Genomic DNA, 26,450 nt, shown 5'->3' with positions numbered 1-26,450 from the left:
AGCCATTTGCTTCTATTACTCTGAAGCATCAGTAAGTTTGCTATTCTTCTCCAGCCAGGGGAGTCAGGGAAAGCTCTTGGGAATAATGCCTCAGACAGGAAAAGATCCCTGGATCAGGTTGCACAGCTAATTCCCTGGTTGGGCAGCCCTGCTGTCTGCCTAACATTGCTCAACTCTACAGCCTTTAAGAAAGGAACCAACCATGACTCCGGTCCCAGGGTCCTTTCTGTGGGCTTTGATGCCATCTCAACAAGATGGGTGTTGTGGTTGCACAGCTTGTTCTCTGAGTATGTGCTTGTGATCCTGTTGGAGCCATGGGTATCTGAGTGCATGAGTTACATGCATGAGTCTGAATGTGTGTGCACGACTGTATGTAATGCTGTATAAATAAGTGGGTACTCAGGTGCCGAGGAACATGAATGAAGTTGCAAAACAGTATAAATGTACAATATATACAGGAGATATGCAGGAGAATGAACCAGAAGCACAGTGCCATGCACATCTGTTTCGCCCATGGAAGAAGGAAAGGGTGAGCCCATGGCTAGACACTACTGCCCCCAAGCCCTCACATGCCTTTGATCATGCTGACGTCATTGGCCCCATCCCCGATGGCCAGCGTCACCGCCTTCTTGTACTTCTTCACCAGTTCTACCACCTGGGCCTTCTGGAGGGGCGTCATCCGGCAGCAGATCACCCCCTTGCACATGCACGCCGTCCGCAGCAGTTCCAACTCCAGGTTTCCTTCTAGAGCGTGGGCCTGCAGCGCCAGGACACATCTACATTCCAGGCTGTCCCAAAAGCTCTTGGACAGAACCTTCCTCGGCCCTCTCTTTCCCCTCCATTCTCCCCTCTCAGGCAGAGCTGCTCCCAAGATGCTCCATTCCCAGTGAAGCCAAGCCCCCAAGTCAGTTCTAGGCATCCTGACCCAGCTTCCAGTGGGAAACCATGAGAGTCTCTCACTGGGTCAAATTGGTTGACTGGGTTATAAGGCCCAGAGACCTTTTGGAGGACCTGGTTCTGCTCACTTCCCCCCTTCCTCAAGTAATGGGCCACATCAGCAGTGAAGAATTTGGAGAAGGAAGGAATAAGCCCTTGGCTTCTCTTTCCTCATTACTCCTGCCTAGAGAAGGCCAGGGAAAGGTGTCTGACAGGGAGGGGGACTAGGGTAACTCAAGGAATAGCAAAAGGATCTTGAAATTTCCCTTAAGTGGGTTGGACCTAGGAAAAGAGCTCCTTGGAAGAAGAGAACAGAGTTGTAGATCTGTGTTGCCCACCAGACTGTAGCCATTGATGATTAAGCCATAGCTGCCATTGGGCACCTCCTCAGGTATTTTGAAGGGTGGCTGGGGCTTTGTGGTGAGGTAACTGTTTACGGGGTCTGATTCCAGTAGAGAGCCAGGTTTCATCTTTTCCCTTGCTGACCTGTAAGCCAAGAGTGATGATTAATGTCTGACCAGAAGCCCTAGAGCTTAGGAAGGAAAAGGTGTCCCAAAGTGAAAATGGGCCAGATGGATGCAGAACCTCTGCAGAGTACCTCCCAGGGCCTCAGACGCAACCATCTTCTGAGACCCGCCCCCGCCTTGTGTGTTATCTACACATGACACTTCTCCACTTCTGCGCACTCCTTGAGCTCTAATGCTTCTTCACAAAATTCTCTCAGATATTTTAGGATTTTTGTTTTGCCCTCCCCCACTTCTTCTCTGTCCCTTCTGGTACTGTGGGAGGCATACTGAGGGAAGAGATGGGTGGGAAATCTTGGTTCCAGTGACAGGCTGTGGCAGTTCGTCCCTCATACCTGAGTTCTCCTCCAACAGTCTCACCATTGTTGCCTTCCACGATAAATATCTCATCCATCTCATCCTCGAATATGTTACAGGCATAGGCAATGTTCACAGCAGTCTCTGCAGGGCAAGGGGGAACACAGGTCGCATTTGGCTGGGACGAGGTCTTTACAGTTCACAGGCATAAGGTGCAGACACACGGGCTGCAGACCCCATGTGTCCACATTTGCCATGGATGCATTTGAACATGTTTTTCATGAGTCAGTAGAGACTATATTCAAACATCCACAGGACAGACTTGTAAGTTATCCATCAATAACTAGAATCATTCTGGCTTAGCTTCCTCTAGGAAGCTTTCCTTATTACTTAAAGCAATTCCAGTCTGTACTCACTTCTCCAGGCAATCTGGATATACTTCCTTGAATAGTACTGTGCCCATTTCTATGCTAGATTTTATGGGGGACTGAGATATATTTAGGCTGTAGCATTGGTCAGGCAAGGAAATCCCCTTACCTTGCTTATCTCCAGTTAAAACCCAAATTTTAATTTTGGCTTTGTTCAGGGTGAGGATCGTCTCAGGTACTCCATCCTGCAGCTTGTCTTCTATGGCTGTGGCCCCTAACAGCTTCGAACAGAGATATCAGAGAGGGAAAGGAAGAGACTCATGGCATTTTGTTGTTGATCAGTCGCTCAGTCATATCTGACTCTTTGTGACCCCATGGATTGCAGCACGCCAGGCTTCCCTGTCCCTCACTATCTCCTACAGTTTGCTCAATTCATATCCATTGAGTCGATGCCATCCAACCATCATCCTCTGTCACCCCCTTCTCCTCCTGCCTTCAATCCTTCCCAGCATTTAGTGGTACCCAACAACTTGACTGGCACCTTAGTATCCTCTTTAGTAACCTGGCTCTGTCCTGGCACGAGGGCCTCAATGGCATAAAACTCACGACCTTCTGCCCTTCAACAGACACACTTCTTCAATCACACACTGACATCAAATTTAGAAACAGAATATAAGGAATCAAAGAGGGAAAAGACTGACTAAGTCGTACATGAAGCTTTGTGCCACTTCTAAACCCTCTGTTTCTCAACACACTTTTCCCTCTCCCTTGCTTTCAGAGCACGTTTCCCGGCTTTGGTCTCCAAAAGTGGTATGTCTCAGACAAGGGACGCCCAAATCCAACTCTAGCTTTCCAGCTCTAAAAGAGTTTGGATGAACTTCATTTGTTTATATCTACTGAGAGTTTCTAAGGTTTTCAAGGCCTTTCCCACACTAGATCAAAAGCATGTTAGTCCACACCATGCCTTCTTCTCCGTGATATCCTACTGATCACAGGGATGGGCACCAACACTGAGTCTGAGGAACTGACAGACGGACAAACTACTGACTGATTGCTGCTGGGCCTCTAAAAGGACAGACTAGAAACACTCACCACAGAGCTAACAATGGAAGGAGATTTGTGACCTTTGGCATCTCTAAATTTTCCCATTTAGTAACAGCAATTTCTCTTATTTTTACGAAACTAATTTTATTTATTTATTTTTGGCTGTGCTGGGTCTTCATTGCTGTCTGGGCTTTTTTCTAGTTGTGGTGCGCAGGCTTCTCACTGTGGCAGCTTCTCTTGATGAGGAGTACGGCCTCTAGGGCAGGCAGGCTTCAGTAGTTGCAACACATGGGCTCAATAGTTGTGGCTCCCAGGCTCTAGAGCACAGGCTCAGTAGTTGTGGCACAGGAGCTTAGTTGCTCCATGGAGTGTGGGATCTTCCCTGATCGGGGATTGAAACCATGTCTCCTGCACTGGCGGATGAATTCTTAACCACTAGACCACAGCAATTTCTCTTTTTATAGCAGAGCCTGTATCAATCTGGTCAAAAATTTTGGGGTCATCCTTAACTTTTTTTTTTTTTCATTTTAAAAATTTATTTATTTATTATTTTTTTAATTTTATTTTTACTTTGTTTTACTTTACAATACTGTATTGGTTTTGCCATACATTGACATGAATCCACCCCTCTCACCTCCCACTTAACTTTTTTTTTTTTATCATATTCTATAATCCACCAGCAAATTCTGCTGGCTCTACTGTTTAAAAATGTACATAAGTTGACCATTTCTCACCACTTCCACTACTTCCATCTGATCCAAGCCATCATCATTTCTCTCTGGTACTACTGCAGTTACTTTCTACTTGGTCTCCCTGTGTCTGCACTTGCTCCTTTACAGCATAATCCCCACATGGCAGTCAGACTAATCATTGTAAAAGCTATCACATCGCTCCTCTGGTTGAGCTCTTCAGTGGTTTTCTATGTCTCATGTAAGTCTTTATACCAGCCTGTCAAGACCTGCTACTGCTTCTCTGTTTCAGGTCCTTTTAATCTCTCCTCCTTGCTTACACTGTATCAGTCACATCAGCTGCCTTGCCCTCCAACTAACAAATTAGGTCTGCTCCTGTTTCAGGGTTCTTGCTTTTACTATTCCTTCTTTCTGGAAAACTGACTCCCCAGAGATCTGCTTGGCTTGCACCTTCTTCAAATCTCTGCTCAGATGTCTTTTTCATAGTGAAGACCAAGTGCCTTTTTAAAAATAGCAGTTATGCTGTGTCTTCTATAACACACACACACATGCATGTGCTGATACTCCCAACCTTTCTTCCTGGCTTTATTTTCTTCCACAGAACTGTCACCACCTAACATACTATGTATATATATTACTTTTTGGTCTGTTTTGTCTACTACTACATGCTCAGGGCTTAAAACAGTACCTGGCACAGCACTTCATAAAATGTTGAATGAAAGAGTGAATACTATTGTCTTGATTATTCCATCAATTAATTCGGGATTATCTAATTTGTACATCATCAGACCTTGATTTCTTCCAGCTTACTTAGCTTCTGTGGACATCTTTGGGATAAGAAACACTGCCAGAAAGATGAAATTTACAACCAATGCATTTTTCATTATTTATGGATTACAAAGATCCATGATATCCTGAGTCAGCTTGGATTCCAGTATCCAGAGACAGCCTGAACCTATGATTTGCTGGAAGGCATTCTCAGAGTCTCTGTTCAGTCTCCCAACTGCTCCCCTGCCCCCAAAATCTGTCCCTGATTTTCGCACACTAACCATAAGGTCTCTTTCAATCTCTTCATAGACAATTGATATTTTATTTTCCCGGTTCTCCAAAGACAAGCAGGCTTCACTGTGCTTCTTGCTCCAGTCCTGGAAGAATGCACTGTCCAGTTCTCGGTAGGCCAGCATGAGGGTGCGAAGGCCATCACTGGCAAAATCCTGGAAGACATGTGTATGCAGAGTGGACTTGGGCTGAGACAGGGCTGAGTCAAGGAATAACAGACTAGCCCCACAGGCTCCCTCTGCCCTCAAGAGAGGGTTTATTGCCTAGTATCACAGGGCTACTACCTAGCCTAACCAGAAAACACCTGTTTTCTTAGTCTGATGTCCTAAAGATAAGGCCAGCATAGCTGGGTATAAAGTCCGAGAATACTTCTGAGAGACAGAAGATTCTAACTTCTACCTATGGTTAGGTAGTTTGCTGTGACCATGGTAAAGAATGAAGCCTTCAGATTTCTTCTAAAATCGGGATAGTTAATTCACCCTCCACACAGAAGATAATGATGTTTATAATATGAGAAAGAAGGGAGTAATAAAGTAAAAAGGAATTTTATAAAAAATAAGGGTGTTACTGTTGTTTTTTTTTTACAAGCATACATTCATTTATTTTCGTTTCTCCCTGCCTTCCTTCATCAAGTATTCAGTGGGCATCTTAAATAGCAAATTTGTGTATCTGTCTACAGCTGGTTGGTTTCCCAGGTGGCTCAGTGGTAAAAAATCCACCTGCCCAAACAGGAGATGCGAGTTCATCCCCTGGTTTGGGAAGATGCCCTGGAGAAGGAAATGGCAACCCACTCCCATTCTTCCCTGGGAAATCCCATGGACAGAGAGGAGCCTGGTAGGCTACAGTTCATGGGGTTGCAGAGAGTCAGACATGACTTAGCAACTAAACCATCACCATCACCTACAGCTGGTTGGCTCAGCTGATTAGTCACAGCCAAGAATGCTAATGAGGCCACTGCTGAAATGCCCTCTGGGTAAGTTAGTACCTTTTGTTCTTTGGCCACCAATGTATCCTGCTACTGCTGCTGCTGCTGCTAAGTCGCGTCAGTCGTGTGTGACTGTGCAATCCCATAGACGGCAGCCCACCAGGCTCCTCCGTCCCTGGGATTCTCCAGGCAAGAACACTGGAGTGGGTTGCCATTGCCTTCTCCAATGCATGAAAGTGAAAAGTGAAAGTGAAGTCGCTCAGTTGTGTCTGACTCTTTGCAACCCCATGGACTGTAGCCTACGAGGCACCTCCGTCCATGGAATTTTCCAGGCAAGAGTACTGGAGTGGGGTGCCATTGCCTTCTCCTAATGTATCTTAACTAACCACAACTATCTTGCAGAAGTATACCCTTGGTTACAAGGAAAGCAAGGTGACAGTGTGGGTAGTTTGGGGAACAATCCATATCTAACTGAAAGTGGGTTAGAAGCAGACTTTGTGTGTTGAGAATGGCAAATGAATAACAATTTGAGCTTTAAAATAATTCACTTTGGCATCATAAAACCAAATAGAAACAGAATTTATCACCTTGATATTTTGTTATTAGTTCTCTGTATAACTCCTGAGTACTTCATGTTAGCTGTCAGATAAAAATAACATCCAGGAATATCTGTAGAGAATCCTATCTCTTTAAAAAAATAATTAACTTATTTGGCTGCGCCTAGTCTTAGTTGCAGCATGTGAGATCTAGTTCCCTGACCAGGGGTTGGTCCCCTGCACTGAGATCGCAGAGTCTTAACCACTGAACCACCAGGGAATTCCCAAGAATCCTCTCTCTTAAATCTCTTTACTGTTGACAGGTGAAGTGATAAAAAAGAAGGCTGAGAGATGATCTCAAGAGATTTCTTACAAAGGAAAAATCTTCATAGTGCTTTTCCTAATGGTTGTACCAGTTTATATTCCCACCAACAGTGTATAAAGGTTCCCTTTTCTCCACATCTTCACCAACCCTTGTTATTTCTTGTCTTTTTGATAATTTAAAATAGAATTACCATATGGTCCAGATCCAGCTATTCCACTTCTGGGTATTTATATTTATCCAAATAAAACGAAATCACTAATTCAGAAAGATACATGCACCCTTGTGTTCACTGCAGCAATATTTACAGCACTCAAGACATGGAAACAACCTACGTGTCCACTGATGAGTGGAACACTACACACTCATAAAAAGTAGAAATCTTGCTATCTGCGACAAATGGATGGACCTTCACAGTATTATGTTGTTTGAAATAAATCAGATAAAGACCAGACACCATATGATTTCACTCATATGTGGAATCTAAAAAACAAACAAATGAACAAACAAAACAAAAACAAACTCATAGATAAAGAGAACAGATTGGGGGTCACTAGAGGGGAAAAGGGTTGGGGGTGAAAGGGGGTCAACTGACAGGGATGGGTGATAACAAGACAAAGTGGTAATCACTTTGAAGTATATGCAAGTATCAAATTATAATGGTGTATGCCTAAAACTTATTTAATGTTACATACGAATTTTACCTCAATAATATAAGTACATATATGCACATATATATTCAGGAATTAAAAGTATACATCAGCCATTTAAAAAAAGAAGGAAGAGATATGGCAGAAATTGATCTTCCATGGTGTACTGATAAGAGGACTTGGCAAGCTTAACAATACATTGACAGATTCTTAATCCGTTCAACAAATACTTCAGCAGTCTATCCTTAACATTATTTCCTACATATCTCTTACTTGTATGTTTTTCTTTTCCCTTGTGGGGGGCAAATTGGGGTTCTGGGGTCCTGACTGCTGCTTGTTTTGTGTGATCTCTTTGCTGGATTCCTGTCTTAGAGAGCTTGGAGCTGTGCTTCTGCATGAATGGGTTTCTGGAACTTGACTCTTACAGAATATTCTGTGGTTAATAGACTAATGTAGTCAGGCTCCACTATGGGTATCTGTTAAGGTTGGTCAAAAGTGGGTTAGATCTGAAAAAAAAAAAAAAAGTTCCAAAAGATCTGAAATGGTTTTATGATTCCCCTTTGAATCCAGTCTGTGGAAATGCTGAGAAGATACCCTAATTCATGTAGCTCTGGATGGTTAAAAGATAAGGGAGGTTTTCAGAGTAGCCTATAACACACACACACACACACACACACACACACACACACACACTGAAGAAACAAAACTGTAACCTCAGGAAACCAGTATGAGAGTTGTACTATGAGGGACACGTCAGTGGTTTTTTTCAAAAACTGGAGATACAATGTTATGTACCATAAAAATCACCCTATTAAAGTATATAACTAAGTGTAATATACAGGTATACAATTAAGTACACAATTATGTATAATATAATGTATATGTATATATATGTATACACCTGCAATGTGGGAGACCTGGGTTCGATCCCTGGATAGGGAAGATCCCCTGGAGAAGGGAACGGCTATCTACTCCAGTATTCTGGCCTGGAGAATTCCATGGACTGTATAGTCCATGGGGTTACAAAGAATTGAACACGACTCAGCAACTTTCACTTTCTATGTATCTATATGTATATATACTGATAAAGTTGTGCAACCATCACTACTATCTTAATCCCAAACATTTTCATCATCTCTGAGATGATGAAACCCCATTACCTATTAGCAGTCATTCCCATTCCCTTTTCTTATAGCCCCTGGTAACCACTAATCTACTTTCTCTTCTACAGATTTGCCTATTCTGTACATTTCATATAATGAAATCATAAAATACTGGCCCTTTGTGCCTGGCTTCTTTCACTTAGCATAATATTTCCAAGATTTATCATGCTACACATTGTAGCATGTATTAAGTATGTCATTCCCTTCTGTGACTGAATAGCATTCACTGTACAGATTTATCACATTTTATTTACTCATTCATCCACTGATGGGGATCTGGGTGGTTTCTATATGAATAATGCTGTTATAAGCATTAGTGTACACGTTTTTGTGTGAATGTAAGTTTTCATTTCTCTTGGGAATATACCTAGGAGTGGAACTGCTGGGTCAAATGACAACTCTGTGCTTAACTTTTTCAGGAAAATTGCCAGACTGTTTTCCAAAATGGCTGCACCAATTTACATTCTCATCAGCAATGTGTGCAGGTTACAATTTCTCTATATCCTTGGCAGTACTCATTATTATCTGGTCATCTGTTTGATTTTAGTTGCCTTAGTGATGTGAAGTAGCATCTTGTGATTTGATTTGCTTTCCCCTGATGGCTATGACATTGAACATCTTTTCATATGCCTATTGACCATTTGTTCTCTGATTTCTGACTATGTGTTAATGTGGGGCCATGCCAAAATGTCCTAATAAAATAGCACTTCCTCCAAACTATTTCTTCCTTAAAATACTTCTCTGATCTGCCTCTTCCCCCATCACATCCCTTGTCCTATCCCCCACTCCAACCCCTGATATATCCAGGTTTAGGGGTAGAAACCTCAGTGAGCATGAATATGGTTTTCCTTTCTAATGTTAGCAAACTGGAGCCATTCTCTCTGTTACATCTCAAATCCCAGAAGGTGCAAGTGGAGTGGGGCAGGTAGGTACCTGTGGGGATTCTAACCCTATAAATAACAGAGGATGGTGTCACACAGTCACCTACGCAGTCCAGGCCTGGTGATTTCTGCTCCATACCTAAAAGCAGTCTGTTCCTGTCATGACTGGGCCAGGAATCACAGAGTGAACTGTCCTGATTGTTGTAAATGTTCCTACAACACATTCTCATCATGCCCCCTGGGATCCTGGCCCATTCAACTCCTCACTGCAGAAGCTGGCAACTTGGTTAACGAGAATCCCACAGAAGGAGGTAGTTTTTACTCTTCTCTCAATTAAAGAGACACAGATACCAATCCACCTCATACTGAAACACGCTGACACGGGGACACACATGCGGACACACATCCAGATACACAGAGTCACCTGCTGCTCTCCTGCCCCGCAACCTGAACACTTACATCTAGATGGTCCATGGTTACGTCTTTGAGGGATCTACAGGATGGATGGAGGAGCTGACAGAGGATCGTGTCTGCACCCTTGCAGAATAACAGTATGCGATTTTCAGGTGTTCTCACTGAAAATAGCAAAGTAAGCAAAGTAACCACATGGGTCCAATGTCACAAGAACATGTTGGAGCCACTGAGGGATGGCAGAAGGCTGTTCCCATGATGTTTGTTTCTGATACCACGGGAGGCTAAGCACTCAGTGAGTGGTCACACAGGGTGAATGATGAGGGCTGGTGAGATGTGAGAGAAGATCTTTTGGAACCAGTTTTTCCATGGGTTCAACATCACCTATGGAAGACTGATACAGAATCACATTTAGCTCCTCAAGTCCAAGTTCCAGACCAAGGCCCGTATCTAGTGAGGACCAAGGAATAAAAGTGACCTTCGTCTTCAGTCTGAGGCCCAAACTAAGAGCAAGATAGTATGAATTTCCCCCATAATGTCCACCCCCATTTCTCATTCCAAGTTCAGGCTTTATGAGTTTATTCTCCATTCTTATCTTGGCTTTGAAAGTTATGACAAGTCACTATTCAGGATCACTAAATAAGGGGCTTAGCATGTGGTTTTTAAGCTTATATATGTGTATAGAAGGAAATATAAAGAATTATGAGAGAGAAAGTGGGAATGGCTGTGTTTGTATTTGTGGCAAGAGTGCCTTGGAAATGGCATGTGGGTGAGAGAAAATATTTGTGTGCAGACAGAAAAGAAAAATCAATGTATGAATGTATATGAAAGACAGAGAAGGGGAGAAGACTGACAAGGAGGGGCACCCACCAATAACTGACATCCTCTTGCGTGTATTGCTGAAGTCCAAGATAGCCAGCAGTTGATAGATTCTCGTTTTCCCCATTTCGACTACCATGATTGTCTCAGACGTGCGGGAACGGAATACAAAGCCAAAGTTCCTGGCAGCAGTGACCAGGGCACCTTCATCTGGGGACTGAGCCTGGTAAACCAGCTCACCTGGCAGGAGACAAGAGGGGAGCCAGAGCCCATAGAGACGTGCGGATGAAGTCCACCCAGAAGTTAGACTGTCTTCCAAGTGGCTGACACAAAGATGGAGCCCAGGAGGGGCATCTTTCTTCAAAATTTCTGCATAGGTCTGGCCCTAAAAGGCCAGGTTGCATAGAACAGGTCAGTTTCTTTTTTCTTTCTAATATTTTCACCTCATTTCACAGACCTGAGTTAGTATTATAGAGGTACACAGTACATGTACACAAACAAAACAGGTAGCTACTTTCTAAGAGGGTAAAGGTGGCTCAGGAGGTTGTTAAAAATGGATGACCCAGAGGGATGGTACGGGGAGGGAGATGGGTGGGGGGTTCAGGATGGGGAACACGTGTACACCCATGGTGGATTCTTGTTGATGTATGGCAAAACCAATATGATATTGTAAAGTAATTAGCTTCCAATTAAAATAAATAAATTTAAATTAAAAACAAAAGAAGGTTCCTGGGTCTGACCCAACTACTGAATCCAGAATCACAAAATCTGGGAGGACAGCCCAGGAAATTGAATTTTAACAAATCTCCTGAGTGAGTCTCAGGCAGATGGGTCTATGTAAAGTGCCTCTGCATAAGACTGGCTGAACTTTGATGAACACTGCTACAGGTAACAAGACTGATGGTTTAGTATACAATTAAAAAATATATATGAATGAGTATTGTCGCCTTTGAAACTCTCATCCTGGGAAGCTAAATGATTTACTCTGTTCAATCAATCTTTCAACCTGATATTACTCAAGACATTTCTGGAACTCTTCTTTTAGAATACCTCCATAACCTGAGCTATATTTTGGATTATTTCTCTTTTGAAGGCCAATTTAATTTTGAAAAACAATTATGCACCACCAAAATATTATACTTGAGAATGATGTAGATAAGGCAGTATAATTTTAGGTCAGACATAAAATGTGTCCATGGGATAATAAGACTATTTTCTTGTGTGTTTCCTACCTTGTCACTCAAGGAAGTAAACAAAGGTAAGACCAAATATGCTTCAAGTCATAGCAATTTATTGCTATATCCTCAGACCTGGAGAGGCCTTGGTGGGGTGGGAGCTTATGGGGCCAGATGACACAAGATTTGGGTTCTTATCCCATGTTTGCCTTTCTTAGCTATAGGATTTTAGTCAAGTCACTTAATTTCTTTTAGCTTCAGCTTACTTTGCTATAAAACAAGGATCATTCTTCTTATTCTGCAGAGGGCTGTCGTGAAGACTGTGAGATGTAAAATAAATGAAAGCAACTTGAAAAATTATAAAGTGATGTAAAAATATAAGGTGTTACTCATGGTAGTATTCTATTAAGTCAATTATATTGACTTTAAAAGATGTGATTTACTTGGCTGCCTAAATTCTTGTTTGTTAAGGAAAAAAGTCTTTTAAATAAAAAAATCAGTCATTTCTCATTATTTCTAAAAAAGATTTCAATAAATTCATGGATGACGTTGTATTTGGTGACCGAAGAAATTAGGGTATATGGGGATACATTTAAATTGTGAAGCAACAAGAGGATGACAACTCATCCTTTAGGAAGTCTTGTCAGAGGTAGTGGAGTTGAGCTGGGCAATAAATTAGTCAAACTCTGTGATAGAACATTAGAGAATTTCAAGTTCCCCAGATAGCACCAAGTTTGATCCCTATCCAATGACTGAATCTTCTTTAAGATCAAGAGGTTGTTTTCTAACTTGAATATATCCAGGGACTAGGAGCTCACTACTTTCCCCCTATTACAAAGTTCTTTCTTAGATTAAGCCATTACAAACGATATCAACCCCCACCCCCAAATCAGCCTAGACTCGACATTCTCAGTCAATGAGGCCTCATGATTACTCACCTTCTACTTTCTCTTCTGATATCACGGTATGACACAATGAGAGTGACAGGAAAAACAAATGTACCCAGTGATCTCCCCTTTTCACCACTTCGACCAAAGTCTTGTCATAAAATGAAAACTTAGGATCAGCCAGTTTGTTGTAGGAGAAGTCAACCTTTTCTCTTTTCTGGAACACATAAGCCAGAATGAACTTCTCAACAGCAGCTTGATACTTTATAGAAGGTTAACTGATTTAGGGGCAATTTCTGGGATGTGGTGAGAACTCTCAGGAGGATGGGAAAAGAAAAGCAAGATAAGTGAGAGAGATCCTGTGCTGGTTTCTGAGGCCTTTGTACTCTGACCTGGACCATCCATTCACTCAGAAAAGATCCATCACACAGGAGAGAAGCTGAGCACTTCCTGGCAGACCCTCCTTGCCCCCTTTCAACTCCAGCTGTCCTAAAGGATCAATGGGTATCTTCAGGCTCTATTCTTCCAAGTCCCAAATCCATGACAAATCAAACCTGAGGATACAAGAGGGTAACTGTTCCCTATGAGTAAATGGTTAAGTCTTGTCTCTAGCTGTCCTCTACCTGATTTGGGGAGCTGGGAAGGGAAGGAGTAAGGTACAATGATATCCCTGTGTTGCACTATTCCTATTTTAGCCCACAAAAGGGCTAGAGAGGAATATTACAAGATAGAGGCAAGGATGTATAGCAAGGAAGCTTCAGTATAGACTTCTCACTCACAGACTTAATTTTGAACCATTTTACTTGACCCATCAGCACCCCTGACTCCTTCCTGCCTCTAGTCCTCAAGGTTATTGATCTTGCCTCAATCTTTAGATTCACTACCATTTTCTTGGCTATGGGCTTGGCTCCTTTAAACGTTGACTGTCATTCATTTCAGGTAGGCTGCTGGTAGCCACCTTGGGTAGACATTCTTTTCTGGCTTCAGTTTGGTCCCAAGACTCTCTTATGCCTATCCTGGAGGGCAGCGTTGTTAACAGACTTCTCCAGGCCATACCAGAACTCTCAAGGATATATAACCAGTTTTTCGTAGTTGTGGTACTATTACACCAGAACTGGGCTTGGCCCCAGTGTGTCAAGTACAGACACAATTGTCCTGCTTGGTGATAAGTTGGGGAAACAGTAGTCTGTAGTGGTCTATACTGGCTCTTTTCTCTGTCCCATCTAGAGGGTTTTTTGTCATGATAGTGAGAGAGTATGGTCAGATCCAGAGCCAAGTTCTAAACCTGGCCAAACACAGAATTGCGAGTTCTGGTAAGTTTGTGGGTTCAGTAATTTAAGATAACTCATTACATACCATCCTCTGAGGCTTTTCTAGAACTGGGCTCTTGTACTGGTACATTCTTTGAGACTAGAAGCTGGTGAGTGATGAGAGAGAAGTTGGAGAGGTAGGTATGAGGCAGATCCTGCATTATCATATTATATGCAATAGGGAACCACAGCAATTTTATGCTGAGAGTCATATGATCAGATAGTCCTCTGGTAGCACCATGAAGAATATATTGGAAGTAGCAAGACAGGAGGCTGGGAGACCAGTTTAGTAGGCCACTCAGTAATTCACAAAAGAAATCATGAAGTAGTGACAAAATAAATATTAAATTCAGGGCATGGTTTGAAAATGTTTTTGACAAATTGACCTGGGGATACCTGAAGGGCATACAGGTAGTAACAAAAGCAGGTACATATAGTTTTGAAGCTCAGGTAAGAGATCTGAGCTAGTTTCTAATCTCCTGTTACAGACAAGTAATGTTTGAGAACACCAGACCTAGTTGGGTACAAGACTGAGGCAGGGATGGTTTGGAGCTGCAGTACAGCATGATTTAAGAGGTATTATTCATGAATTACTCTGAAATTGGAAGTCAAACATTCAGTTGAATAAGACTGAATGGCAAATCCAAGTCCCAGACAAAAGGATGGAAACCAGATAAGAGGAAATGAATACAGAATAGAGGGTAGATGATACAGTAATGAATTGAGGAAGCTCTTTGAGATGCTGTGACACAGCTATAGTTATCATAGGATATCTTTAGCCTTGGTCATGAAAGGGGAAGGAGATAAAAAGGGTCCCTGGATACGTGGATTTGGAGTTCATTAGTAAGTAGGCAGTAAGGTCAGTAAAAACATGATACTATAAAGATGGAAAAAGAGGTACAATAATAGAGCCCTGGGGGAGAAGGGAGTGAGATGTGGTAGAAAGCCTGAGGGTGGTGAATTTGGGAATAGCTAATAAAAAGAATTAAGAATTAAACTGACCATAAATAGATTAAAAAATTATCCAAGCGGCCCTGGAAACCCAAAAGAAGTTGGAGTCTCTGAATTTGCAAAGGTTTTGTGATCTCCAAAAAGTACTTGGCATTCTGAGATTAGAAACAGAGAAGCGTAGATGGCTTGATTAATTCAAGATTGAAATTTATTGGGAGATCAAAGAGGGGGAAAAAAGGGAGGTGTTGAAGATGCTCATGATCTTGGGTACAGATGGGGGAAAGGAAGCAAAGTCACAAGGGATTGACAGACTGGAGAAAAAGGAGAACAGAGAGTGTGTAAATCGTCCTAGGATAAGAAAGTAGGTATACTAGGAGTCAAGTACGAAGAAAACTGGAGGAATAGGTTTGTGACCAGAGATCACGACAAGGGAGTTTACAATTTCATAGTACAATTCTGGATGGTGACATGATGACCCAGAAATGGATGATACAGATTCTTTTTTTGAGTCCAAGAAGTAATCTGAAAGATAAATTCTTTCAGACACCTGAAAGCATCTATGGTGCTAGATCTCCCATAAAGAAACCAATACCACCAAGATGACAGCAGGGACTGGGCAGAGAGGGAAAAAATGAAAAAGGTTCAAAGTGCTCAGGATGAAGTGGAGAAGCCAGGAGATCTGTAAATGTCAATGAAAGGAAGAGAGAGGAGGAGAGCCAGAAGGCATCACAACACATTGTATCACAGGAAGAAAGATTATATGAGGGAGACAAAGTAACAGTTTATAAGTGGCACAGGAAAGAATGTCCCTGGTGGTCCAGTGGTTAAGAATCCACTTTCTAATGCAAATCAAAACCACAATGAGGTACCATTTCAAGCCAGTCAGAATGGCTGCTATCCAAAAGCCTACAAGCAATAAATGCTGGAGAGGGTGTGGAGAAAAGGGAACCCTCTTACACTGTTGGTGGGAATGCAAACTAGTGCAGCCACTATGGAGAACAGTGTGGAGATTTCTTTAAAAAACTGGAAATAGAACTGTCATATGACCCAGCAATCCCACTGCTGGGCATACACACTGAGGAGACCAGAATTGAAAGAGACACGTGTACCCCAATGTTCATCACAGCACTGTTTATAATAGCCAGGACGTGGAAGCAACCTAGATGTCCATCAGCAGATGAATGGATAAGAAAGCTGTGGTACATATACACAATGGAGTATTACTCAGCCATTAAAAAGAATACATTTGAATCAGTTCTAATGAGGTGGATGAAACTGGAGCCTATTATACACAGTGAAGTAAGCCAGAAAGAAAAACACCAATACAGTATACTAATGCATATATATGGAATTTAGAAAGATGGTAATGATAACCCTGTATGCGAGACAGCAAAAGTCACACAGATGTATAGAACAGTCTTTTGGACTCTGCGGGAGAGGGAGAGGGTGAGTGATCTGGGAGAACAGCCTTGAAACATGTATAATATCATATAAGAAACGAATCGTCAGTCTAGGTTCGATGCAGGATACAGGATGCTTGGGGCTGGTGCACTGGGATGACCCAGAGGGATGGTATGGGGAGGGAGGAGGGAGGGGGGGTTCAGGATTGGGAACATGTGTACACCTGTGGCGGATTCATGTTGAAGTATGGCAAAACCAATACAATATTGTAAAGTAAAAAAAAAAAAAAAAAAAAAAATCCACTTTCTAATTCAGGGGACCCGGGTTTGAAGCCTGATTGGGGAACTAAGATATGCTGCCAGGCAACAGCCTGTATATTGCAACTAGAGAAGCCTGTATGCCGCAACTACTGAGCCCACACATTTAGAGCCTGTGCACTGCAAGAAGAGAAGTTCATGCACTACAATGGAGACCCAGTGCAGCCAAAAGAGAAAAACGTGTCACAGGATAATGAGGACAATATCTTTGGGATTTTGGTATGCTGAGCGTGAGAGATGGAGGAAAAGGAATACTCTCAGGGAAAGTTATCTTTCATTCAAGGTAGGAAGAAGAAAGCATTTTAAGGAAAAGATTCCATTGATCCAGAGGAAAATGTGTTATGGTCACACAGTAGTGAAAGGAAGAGGAAGAGAAAGGATGCTCCACGGTAACAGCTTACTCCCTAGAAGCAATCTTTGTTGATTTTGCCAAGGTCATTAGCAGAGTCCCTGCCAGAGGATTGAAGGCAAATACTGATTTTATTTCCCATTTCCAATCTCTCTGGATGGATAGGGTGAGGCATTAGTTGGGAGCTGGAGTTAGCTGTTCAGTTTGTAAATCAAGTGGCTAAGGGTTTGGAATTGGTTCTGATAGGAAAAGAATAGGGTGAAGAGTACCCTGAATGTAATGAAAGAAGCCTTATGAAAGAAGGTTTAACTCAAATTCATAAATAGCCAAGATCCAATAATGGAAAAAAAGAGTAAAAATGAACCAGCCTGAGACAGGAAGAATGAAAAGGAAAATATTTTTACAATTGTGTGGGTTAGGACTTTTGAATATGTCACAGATCCTGAACTTATAAAAGAAAAAGATTGATAGAATTGGTTACATAAATTAAATACTTCTAAACAAAAATTTACAAACAAAATACAAAAATGGAAAAAATAATTGTAATATATATACCAAAGGAAAAGTTGATATTTTTACTGAATAAAGACACTTTAGAAATAAGAAAAAAAAAACCTCAAAGAATATGAATATGCAATTCACAAAGTAACAATATATAGGCAATAAAGTGATTGGGAAGAGGAAAGAAACTAAGTATATAAAAATGATTCAATCTGATTAGTAATCAAAGAAAGATAAATTAAATCAGATATAATTTTAACCAATTAAATTTCTAAAGATTGAAATATTAACACCTAGTACTGACAAGGACATGATAAAAGAGGAATTTTCCTATAATTTTGGTGGGATTATAAACTGATGCAGTCTATCCAGAGGGCAATATGGCACTATTAAATGCATTAAAACTCTAGCCACCCTTTCAGCAACTAATTCTTCTTACAGGACTTTATTCTAAGGAAATAATTATCAGAAGAGGAGACAAAAATGTATGTACCTGGGTGCTTATCATAATGCTATTTATAATAGCAAAAGACAGCAGAATAAAAACAGGGGATTGGCTACATCAAGGTACATCGATATACATCAATGGTGAAAAATTGAAAGCATTTCCCCTAAAGTCAGGAACAAGACAAGGGTGCCCACTCTCACAACTACTATTCAACATAGTTTTGGAAGTTTTGGCCACAGCAATCAGAGCACAGAAAGAAATAAAAGGAATCTGTATTGGAAAAGAAGAAGTAAAACTCTCACTCTTTGCAGATGGCATGATCCTATACACAGAAAACCCTAAAGACTCCACCAGAAAATTACTAGAGCTAATCAATGAATAGCTCCAAAATTGGATCTTTTTTTGGGCTCCAAAATCACTGCTGATGGTAACTGCAGCCATGAAATTAAAAGACATTTACTCCTTGGAAGAAAAGTTATGACCAACCTAGATAGCATATTCAAAAGCAGAGACATTGCTTTGCCAACAAAGGTCCATCTAGTCAAGGCTATGGTTTTTCCTGTGGTCATGTATGGATGTGAGAGTTGGACTGTGAAGAAGGCTGAGTGCCGAAGAATTGATGCTTTCGAACTGCGGTGTTGGAGAAGACTCTTGAGAGTCCCTTGGACTGCAAGGAGATCCAACCAGTCCATTCTGAAGGAGATCAGCCCTGGGATTTCTTTGGAAGGAATGATGCTAAAGCTGAAGCTCCAGTACTTTGGCCACCTCATGCGAAGAGTTGACTCATTGGAAAAGACTCTGATGCTGGGAGGGATTGGGGGCAGGAGGAAAAGGGGACAACAGAGGATGAGATGGCTGGATGGCTCACCAACTCGATGGACATGAGTTTGAGTGAACTCTGGGAGTTGGTGATGGACAGGGAAGCCTGGCGTGCTGCGATTCATGGGGTCGCAAAGAGTCGGACATGACCGAGCAACTGAACTGAACTGAATCGAATCAACGAATATAGTAAAGTTGCAGGATATAAAATCAACACAGAGAAATCCCTTGCACTCCTATACACTAACAATGAGAAAACAGAGAAATTAAGGAAACAACTCCATTTACCATTGCAATGAAAAGAATAAAATACTTAGGAATATATCTACCTAAAGAAACTAAAGACCTATATATAGAAAACTATAAAACACTGGTGAAAGAAATCAGAGAGGACACAAGTAGACGGAGAAATCTACCGTGTTCGTGGATCGGAAGAATCAATATAGTGAAAATGAGTATACTACCCAAAGCAATCTATAGATTCAATGCAATCCCTATCAAGCTACCAACGGTATTTTTCACAGAACTAGAACAAATAATTTCACAATTTGTATGGAAATACAAAAAAACCTTGAATAGCCAAAGCAATCTTGAGAAAGAAGAATGGAACTGGAGGAATCAACCTGCCTGACTTCAGGCTCTACTACAAAGCCACAGTCATCAAGACAGTATGGTACTGGCACAAAGACAGAAATATAGGTCAATGGAACAAAATAGAAAGCCCAGAGATAAATCCACGCACCTATGGACACCTTATCTTTGACAAAGGAGGCAAGAATATACAATGGAGAAAAGACAATCTCTTTAACAAGTGGTGCTGGGAAAACTGGTCAACCACTTGTAAAAGAATGAAACTAGAACACTTTCTAACACCATACACAAAAATAAACTCAAAATGGATTAAAGATCTAAATGTAAGACCAGAAACTATAAAACTTCTAGAGGAAAACAATGGCAAAACACTCTCCCACATAAATCACAGCAGGATCCTCTATGACCCACCTCCCAGAATATTGGAAACAAAAGCAAAAATAAACAAATGGGACCTAATTAAAATTAAAAGCTTCTGCACAACAAAGGAAACTATAAGCAAGGTGAAAAGACCGCCTTCAGAATGGGAGAAAATAATAGCAAATGAAGCAACTGACAAAGGATTAATCCCCAAAATATACAAGCAACTCCTGCAACTCAATTCCAGAAAAATAAACGACCCAATCAAAAAATGGGCCAAAGAACTAAACCGACATTTCTCCAAAGAAGACATACAGATGGCTAACAAACACATGAAGAGATGCTCAACATCACTCATTATTAGAGAAATGCAAATAAAAACCACAATGAGGTACCATTTCAAGCCAGTCAGAATGGCTGCTATCCAAAAGTCTACAAGCAATAAATGCTGGAGAGGGTGTGGAGAAAAGGGAACCCTCTTACACTGTTGGTGGGAATGCAAACTAGTGCAGCCACTATGGAGAACAGTGTGGAGATTCCTTAAAAAACTGGAAATAGAACTGTCATATGACCCAGCAATCCCACTGCTGGGCATACACACTGAGGAGACCAGAATTGAAAGAGACACGTGTACCCCAATGTTCATCACAGCACTGTTTATAATAGCCAGGACGTGGAAGCAACCTAGATGTCCATCAGCAGATGAATGGATAAGAAAGCTGTGGTACATATACACAATGGAGTATTACTCAGCCATTAAAAAGAATACATTTGAATCAGTTCTAATGAGGTGGATGAAACTGGAGCCTATTATACACAGTGAAGTAAGCCAGAAAGAAAAACACCAATACGGTATACTAATGCATATATATGGAATTTAGAAAGATGGTAATGATAACCCTGTATGCGAGACAGCAAAAGTCACACAGATGTATAGAACAGTCTTTTGGACTCTGTGGGAGAGGGCGAGGGTGGGATGGTTTGGAGGAATGGCATTGAAACAAGTATATTATCATATGTGAAACAAATCGCCAGTCTAGGTTCAATGCATGATACAGGATGCTCGGGGCTGGTGCACTGGGATGACCCAGAGGGATGGGATGGGGAGGGAGGTGGGAGGGGGTTCAGGATTGGGAACACATGTACACCCGTGGCAGATTCATGTCAATGTATGGCAAAACCAATATAATATTATAAAGTAATTAGCCTCCAATTAAAATTAAAAAAACAGATACATCGATATATCTGGATATGACAGTCATTCAAAATTATATAGATGTAGACATAAATTTACCTAAATATATGGTCATGGAAGGAGGGCCACAATATATACTGTGTCTGATGAATAATAAAAGGCTGAAAATAGCATGGATGCTGTGATCCATCCATCCTTCCTTCCTACTTATCTACCTATCAGACCAGATGTATATGTGTGTATATATACACATGAAAAGCATCTGAAAAGATAAATACTCCCAAATTTGACACTGGTTATCTAAATGAGACTAAATCATTTTTAACTTTCTTCTTCATACATTTAAATATTGTTTGAATTTCTTTTATTATGAGCACAGATAACTTTTTTAAACAGAAAAAAACCCAATAAAGCTATTTTCAATTTATTTACTTATTTACTAATAAGTAAATAAATGTTTTAAAGGAATTTTAATAGTACTATTGAGAAAACAAGTAATATTTATATGCAGAACTAGAATTTATTCTCGAGTAATGTAATGTCTTCCAAAAAAGTATCTTAAACCACTACTCATTTGCTGTCCTAGATCATTTTTATGACCTTAAGGATTTATCCCTTTGCTGGCTTCTTCAGACATTCTTGACTTTAAAAATATTTATATATCATTTGTATGTAATTATATACATAATAACCTTCTTATAAAAAGCTATTTTCATTTAAAAACACAAACCTAAATCTGCTCAAATAAACAGAGGTTATTTCCATTATGCATTCTGATATTACTGGGCCAATAACAGCTGGGGTATTTCAGGGGCTTGGTGAGTCCCCGTCTGTACTGAAGATGATGCTGTAAAGCACAGCCTCGCTCAGCTCCCGCATGCACTTCACAGGGAGCTGTAAACACTCACCTTCGAGACTTCCGTCCTAGGTCCGCTTTTGTCACAGACATCACCTGTTGGTTAAGGAAACAGAGGACACACTTAGCAAAGGTTTTAAAGAAGGATTTACATTTCTTTTTATTGTGGTAAAAGATACATAATATAACTTTTCATTTTAACCATTTTTCAGTTAAACAATTAGTATCATTCACAATGTTGTGCAACACTCACCATTATATATTTCCTAAACTTTTTCAGCATCCTAAACAGAAACTCCTTACTTTCCCTTATTCCCAGCCCCTGGTAACCTCTAATCTGCTTTCGGTCTCTATAAATTTGCCTATTCTAGATGTTTTATACAAGTAGAATGATACACTATTTCCTATTTTGTCTGGCTCATTTCACATAGCATAAAGTTTTCAAGAATCATTCATGTTGTAGCATGTGTCAGAACTTTATTACTTTTTATGTTGGAGGTCGTGACATTGTACAGGACACAGGAGTCAAGACCATCCCCAAGAAAAAGAAATGCAAAAAAGCAAAATGGCTATCTGGGGAGGCCTTACAAATAGCTGTGAAAAGAAGAGAAGTGAAAAGCAAAGGAGAAAAGGAAAGACATACCCATTTGAATGCAGAGTTCCAAAGAATAGCAAAGAGAGATAAGAAAGCCTTCCTCAGCGATCAATGCAAAGAAACAGAGGAAAACAACAGAATGGGAAAGACTAGAGATCTCTTCAAGAAAATTAGAGATACCAAGGGAATATTTCATGCAAAGAAGGGCTCAATAAAGGACAAAAATGGTATGGACCTAACAGAAGCAGAAGATATTAAGAGGTGGCAAGAATATACAGAAGAACTGTACAAAAAAGAACTTCATGACCCAGATAATCATAATGGTGTGCTCACTCATCTAGAACCAGACATCCTGGAGTGTGAAGTCAAGTGGGCCTTAGAAAGCATCACTATGAACAAAGCTAGTGGAGGTGATGGAATTCCAATTGAGCTATTTGAAATCCTGGAAGATGATGCTGTGAAAGTGCTGCACTTAGTATGCCAGCAAATTTGGAAAACTCAGCAGTGGCTACAGGACTGAAAAAGGTCCGTTTTCATTACAATCCCAAAGAAAGGCAATGCCAAAGAATGCTCAAACTACCACACAACTGCACTCATCTCACACGCTAGTAAAGTAATGCTCAAAATTCTCCAAGCCAGGCTTCAGCAATATGTGAACCATGAACTTCCAGATGTTCAAGCTGGACTTAGAAAAGGCAGAGGAACCAGAGATCAAATTCCCAACATCTGCTGGATCATCGAAAAAGCAGGAGAGTTCCAGAAAAACATCTGTTTCTGTTTTATTGACTATACCAAAGCCTTTGACTGTGTGGATCACAATAAACTGTGGAAAATTCTGAAAGAGATGGGAATACCAGACCACCTGACCTGCCTCTTGGGAAACCGATATGCAGGTCAGGAAGCAACAGTTAGAACTGGACATGAAACAACAGACTGGTTCCAAACAGGAAAAGGAGTACGTCAAGGCTGTATATTGTCACCCTGCTTATTTAACTTCTATGCAGAGAACATCATTAGAAACGCTGGGGTGGAGGAAGCACAAGATGGAATTAAGATGCTGGGAGAAACATCAATAACCTCAGATATGCAGATGACACCACCCTTATGGCAGAAACTGAAGAAGAACTAAAGAGCCTTTTGATGAAAGTTAAAGAGGAGAGTGAAAAAGTTGGCTTAAAGCTCAACATTCAGAAAACTAAGATCATTGCATCTGGTTCCATCACTTCATGGCAAATAGATGGGGAAACAGTGGAAACAGTGTCAGACTTTATTTTGGGGGGCTCCAAAATCACTGCAGATGGTGACTGCAGCCATGAAATTAAAAGACACTTACTCCTTGGAAGAAAAGTTATGACCAACCTAGATAGCATATTCAAAAGCAGAGACATTACCTTGCCAACAAAGGTCCATCTAGTCAAGGCTATGTTTTTTCCCGTGGTCATGTATGGATGTGAGAGTTGGACTATAAAGAAAGCTGAGGGCTGAAGAATTGATGCTTTTGAATTGTGGTGTTGGAGAAGACTCTTGAGAGTCCCTTGGACTGCAAGGAGATCCAACCAGTCCATCCTAAAGGAAATCAGTCCTGAATGTTCATTGGAAGGACTGATGCTGAAGCCGAAACTGCAATATTTGGCTACCTGATGTGAAGAGCTGACTCATTTGAAAAGACCCTGATGCTAGGAAAGATTGGGGGCAGGAGGAGAAGGGGACAACAGAGGATGAGATAGTTGGATGGCATCAACGACTCAATGGACATGGGTTTGGGTGAACTCTGGGAGTTGGTGATGGACAGGGAGGCCTGGCATGCTGTAATTCATGGGATTGCAAAGAGTTGGGACATGACTGAGTGACTGAACTAAACTGAACTCCTTGGAAGGAAAGTTATGACCAACCTAGACAGCATATTAAAAAGCAGAGACATTACTTTGTCAACAAAGGTCCATCTAGTCAAGGCTATGGTTTTTCCAGTGGTCATGTATGGATGTGAGGGTTGGACTATAAAGAAAGCTGAGGGCCGAAGAATTGATGCTTTTGAACTGTGGTGTTGGAAAAGACTCTTGAGAGTCCCTTGGACTGCAAGGAGATCCAACCAGTCCATCCTAAAGGAGATCATTCTTGGGTGTTCATTGGAATATACAAATGTGAGAGCTGGGCAGTAAAGAAGGCAGAGAGCTGAAGAATTGATGCTTTCAAACTGTGGTGCTGGTGAAGACTCTTGAGAGTCCCCTGGAAAGCAAGGAGATCAAAACAGTCAATCTAAAAGGAAATCAATCCCGAATACTCTTTAGAAGAACTGATGCTGAAGCTGAAGCTCCAATACTTTAGCTACCTGATTCAAACTGCTGACTCATTAGAAAAGACCCTGATGCTGGGAAAGATTGAAGGCAGAAGGAGAAGAGGGCAAAAGGATGAGATGGTTGGATGGCTGATTCAATGATCACTGATTCAGTGGACATGAACTTGGGCAAACCCTAGGAGATGGTGAGGGACAGGGAAACCTGGCTTGCTGCAGTCCATGGGATCACGAAGAGGCATACATGACTTGGGGACTGATTAACAGCAATATTCCATTAAATGGATATATCACAGTTTGTTTACCTATTCAATTGCTGATGGAAACATGGGTTGTTTCCACCTTTGGCTATTGTGGATACTGCTGCCATGAACACGCATACATCTCTCTGTTTGAACCCTTATTTTCTCTTTCCTCTTTTTGGTATACACTTAGGAATGGAATTACTGGGTCATACGGATATGCCTGCAGTGCAGTGCAGTCGATCTGGGTTTGATCCCTGGGTTGGGAAGAGCCCCTTGGAGAAGGAATGGCTATCCACTTCAGTATTCTTGTCTAGAGAATTTCATGTACAGAAGAGCCTGTTTGGCTACAGTCCATGGGATCACAAAGAGTTGGACACTACTGAGAGATCAATACTTTTACTTTTTTTTTCATAGTAATTTAAAGTAGGACTTTAAAAATATTTATTTATTTGGCTTCATTGGGTTTTAGTTGCAGCGTGCCTGCTTCTTAAGTTGTGGCTTTTGGGTTCCAGAGGGTGCGGGCTCAGTAGTTGTGGTGTAAGGGCTTAGCTGCTCCACCATATGTGGAATCTCAGTTCCCCTATCAGGGATCAAACTCAAGTCTCCAGAATTGGAAGGTGGATTCCTGTGGAACTTGAATTCACTTGGAATTAGGTTCTTGACCAGTAGATAGCATACACAGATTGGGGGTGGAAGACAGTTTGATGCCAAGTGCAGAAACACCCAGGACCCTTTGCAACCCTACCTGGCATACGATCAGGTCTCACAATGAGTTAAAAATTAAGATCCTCACCCAAATCAACCACCCAAAAATAAGCTTTCAGAGTTTATACATGTGAAAACTTGTTTGGCAGAAGTAATAGAAAATATTAGAATGCTCTAGCTTTTAAAAATATTTTAACTTTAATTTTTAAATTTAATTCTTAAATTTAAAAAAATTGTACATTTTAAAGTGTACAATTCAGGGGCATTTAGTGCGTTCAGAATGTTTTGCAACCACCACATCTTTCTAGCTTCAAAGCTTTTTCATCATCCCAGAAGAATATTCCATGTGCTCTAGCTTTTTCGATGTGATTGCTTTCCTTCGCTAGTTACTGCCATAATGTTCATACATATGAACACTTAACACTATCACAAAAACAAGCTCCTCTAACACAGGAAATAAATGAACAACTGGGTATGGGAGACACTGATCAAATTCTGAACACCCTTTGATGGCTTCTTTCTAGACTGTTTATTGGACTGAGGCAGAATCAGGAGAATAGCAGCTTCAGTAACATCCTGGTTGCACCATCTGATTTAATGTGAGTAACTAACATTCCCAAGACACTGGCAATTCTCTGAAGACAGAGATTAAGTCTTATACATCTTTATATTTCCAATGTCCCACACAATGGATGGCATCTATATTGTGCTACATTAAGTGTTTTTTGGTTAGAACTGAATGGACTAGGTGATCTTTGCTTAGTGGACAGCAAGTTATAAGAGTAAGAAAATGTGAATTTAGAGACATATAAATTTAGAGATAGATTA

The 26,450-nt window shown here is 41.0% G+C and overlaps 1 protein-coding gene across 1 annotated transcript in view; it reads right to left on the bottom strand.

The window, feature by feature from the left end:
* LOC128052062 (phospholipid-transporting ATPase FetA-like) overlaps nt 1-26,450 on the bottom strand; it is an 81,938-nt gene that overhangs the window by 5,672 nt on the left and 49,816 nt on the right. The window contains exons 13-21 of the mRNA XM_052644529.1: nt 21,837-21,880; nt 12,738-12,903; nt 10,676-10,864; nt 9,854-9,969; nt 4,908-5,072; nt 2,295-2,406; nt 1,796-1,901; nt 1,275-1,422; nt 574-757 (exon numbers count right to left, since the gene is read on the bottom strand). Coding sequence (XP_052500489.1) covers nt 574-757; nt 1,275-1,422; nt 1,796-1,901; nt 2,295-2,406; nt 4,908-5,072; nt 9,854-9,969; nt 10,676-10,864; nt 12,738-12,903; nt 21,837-21,880 — 1,230 coding nt within the window. The remainder of the gene's footprint in view (nt 1-573; nt 758-1,274; nt 1,423-1,795; nt 1,902-2,294; nt 2,407-4,907; nt 5,073-9,853; nt 9,970-10,675; nt 10,865-12,737; nt 12,904-21,836; nt 21,881-26,450) is intronic.

The sequence above is a fragment of the Budorcas taxicolor genome, chromosome 8 (genome assembly GCF_023091745.1).
Source record: "Budorcas taxicolor isolate Tak-1 chromosome 8, Takin1.1, whole genome shotgun sequence".
Classification (NCBI taxonomy): Eukaryota; Metazoa; Chordata; class Mammalia; order Artiodactyla; family Bovidae; genus Budorcas; species Budorcas taxicolor.
The sequence above is the reverse complement of the archived record's forward strand: the minus strand, read 5'-3'. Positions and strand labels throughout refer to the sequence as shown.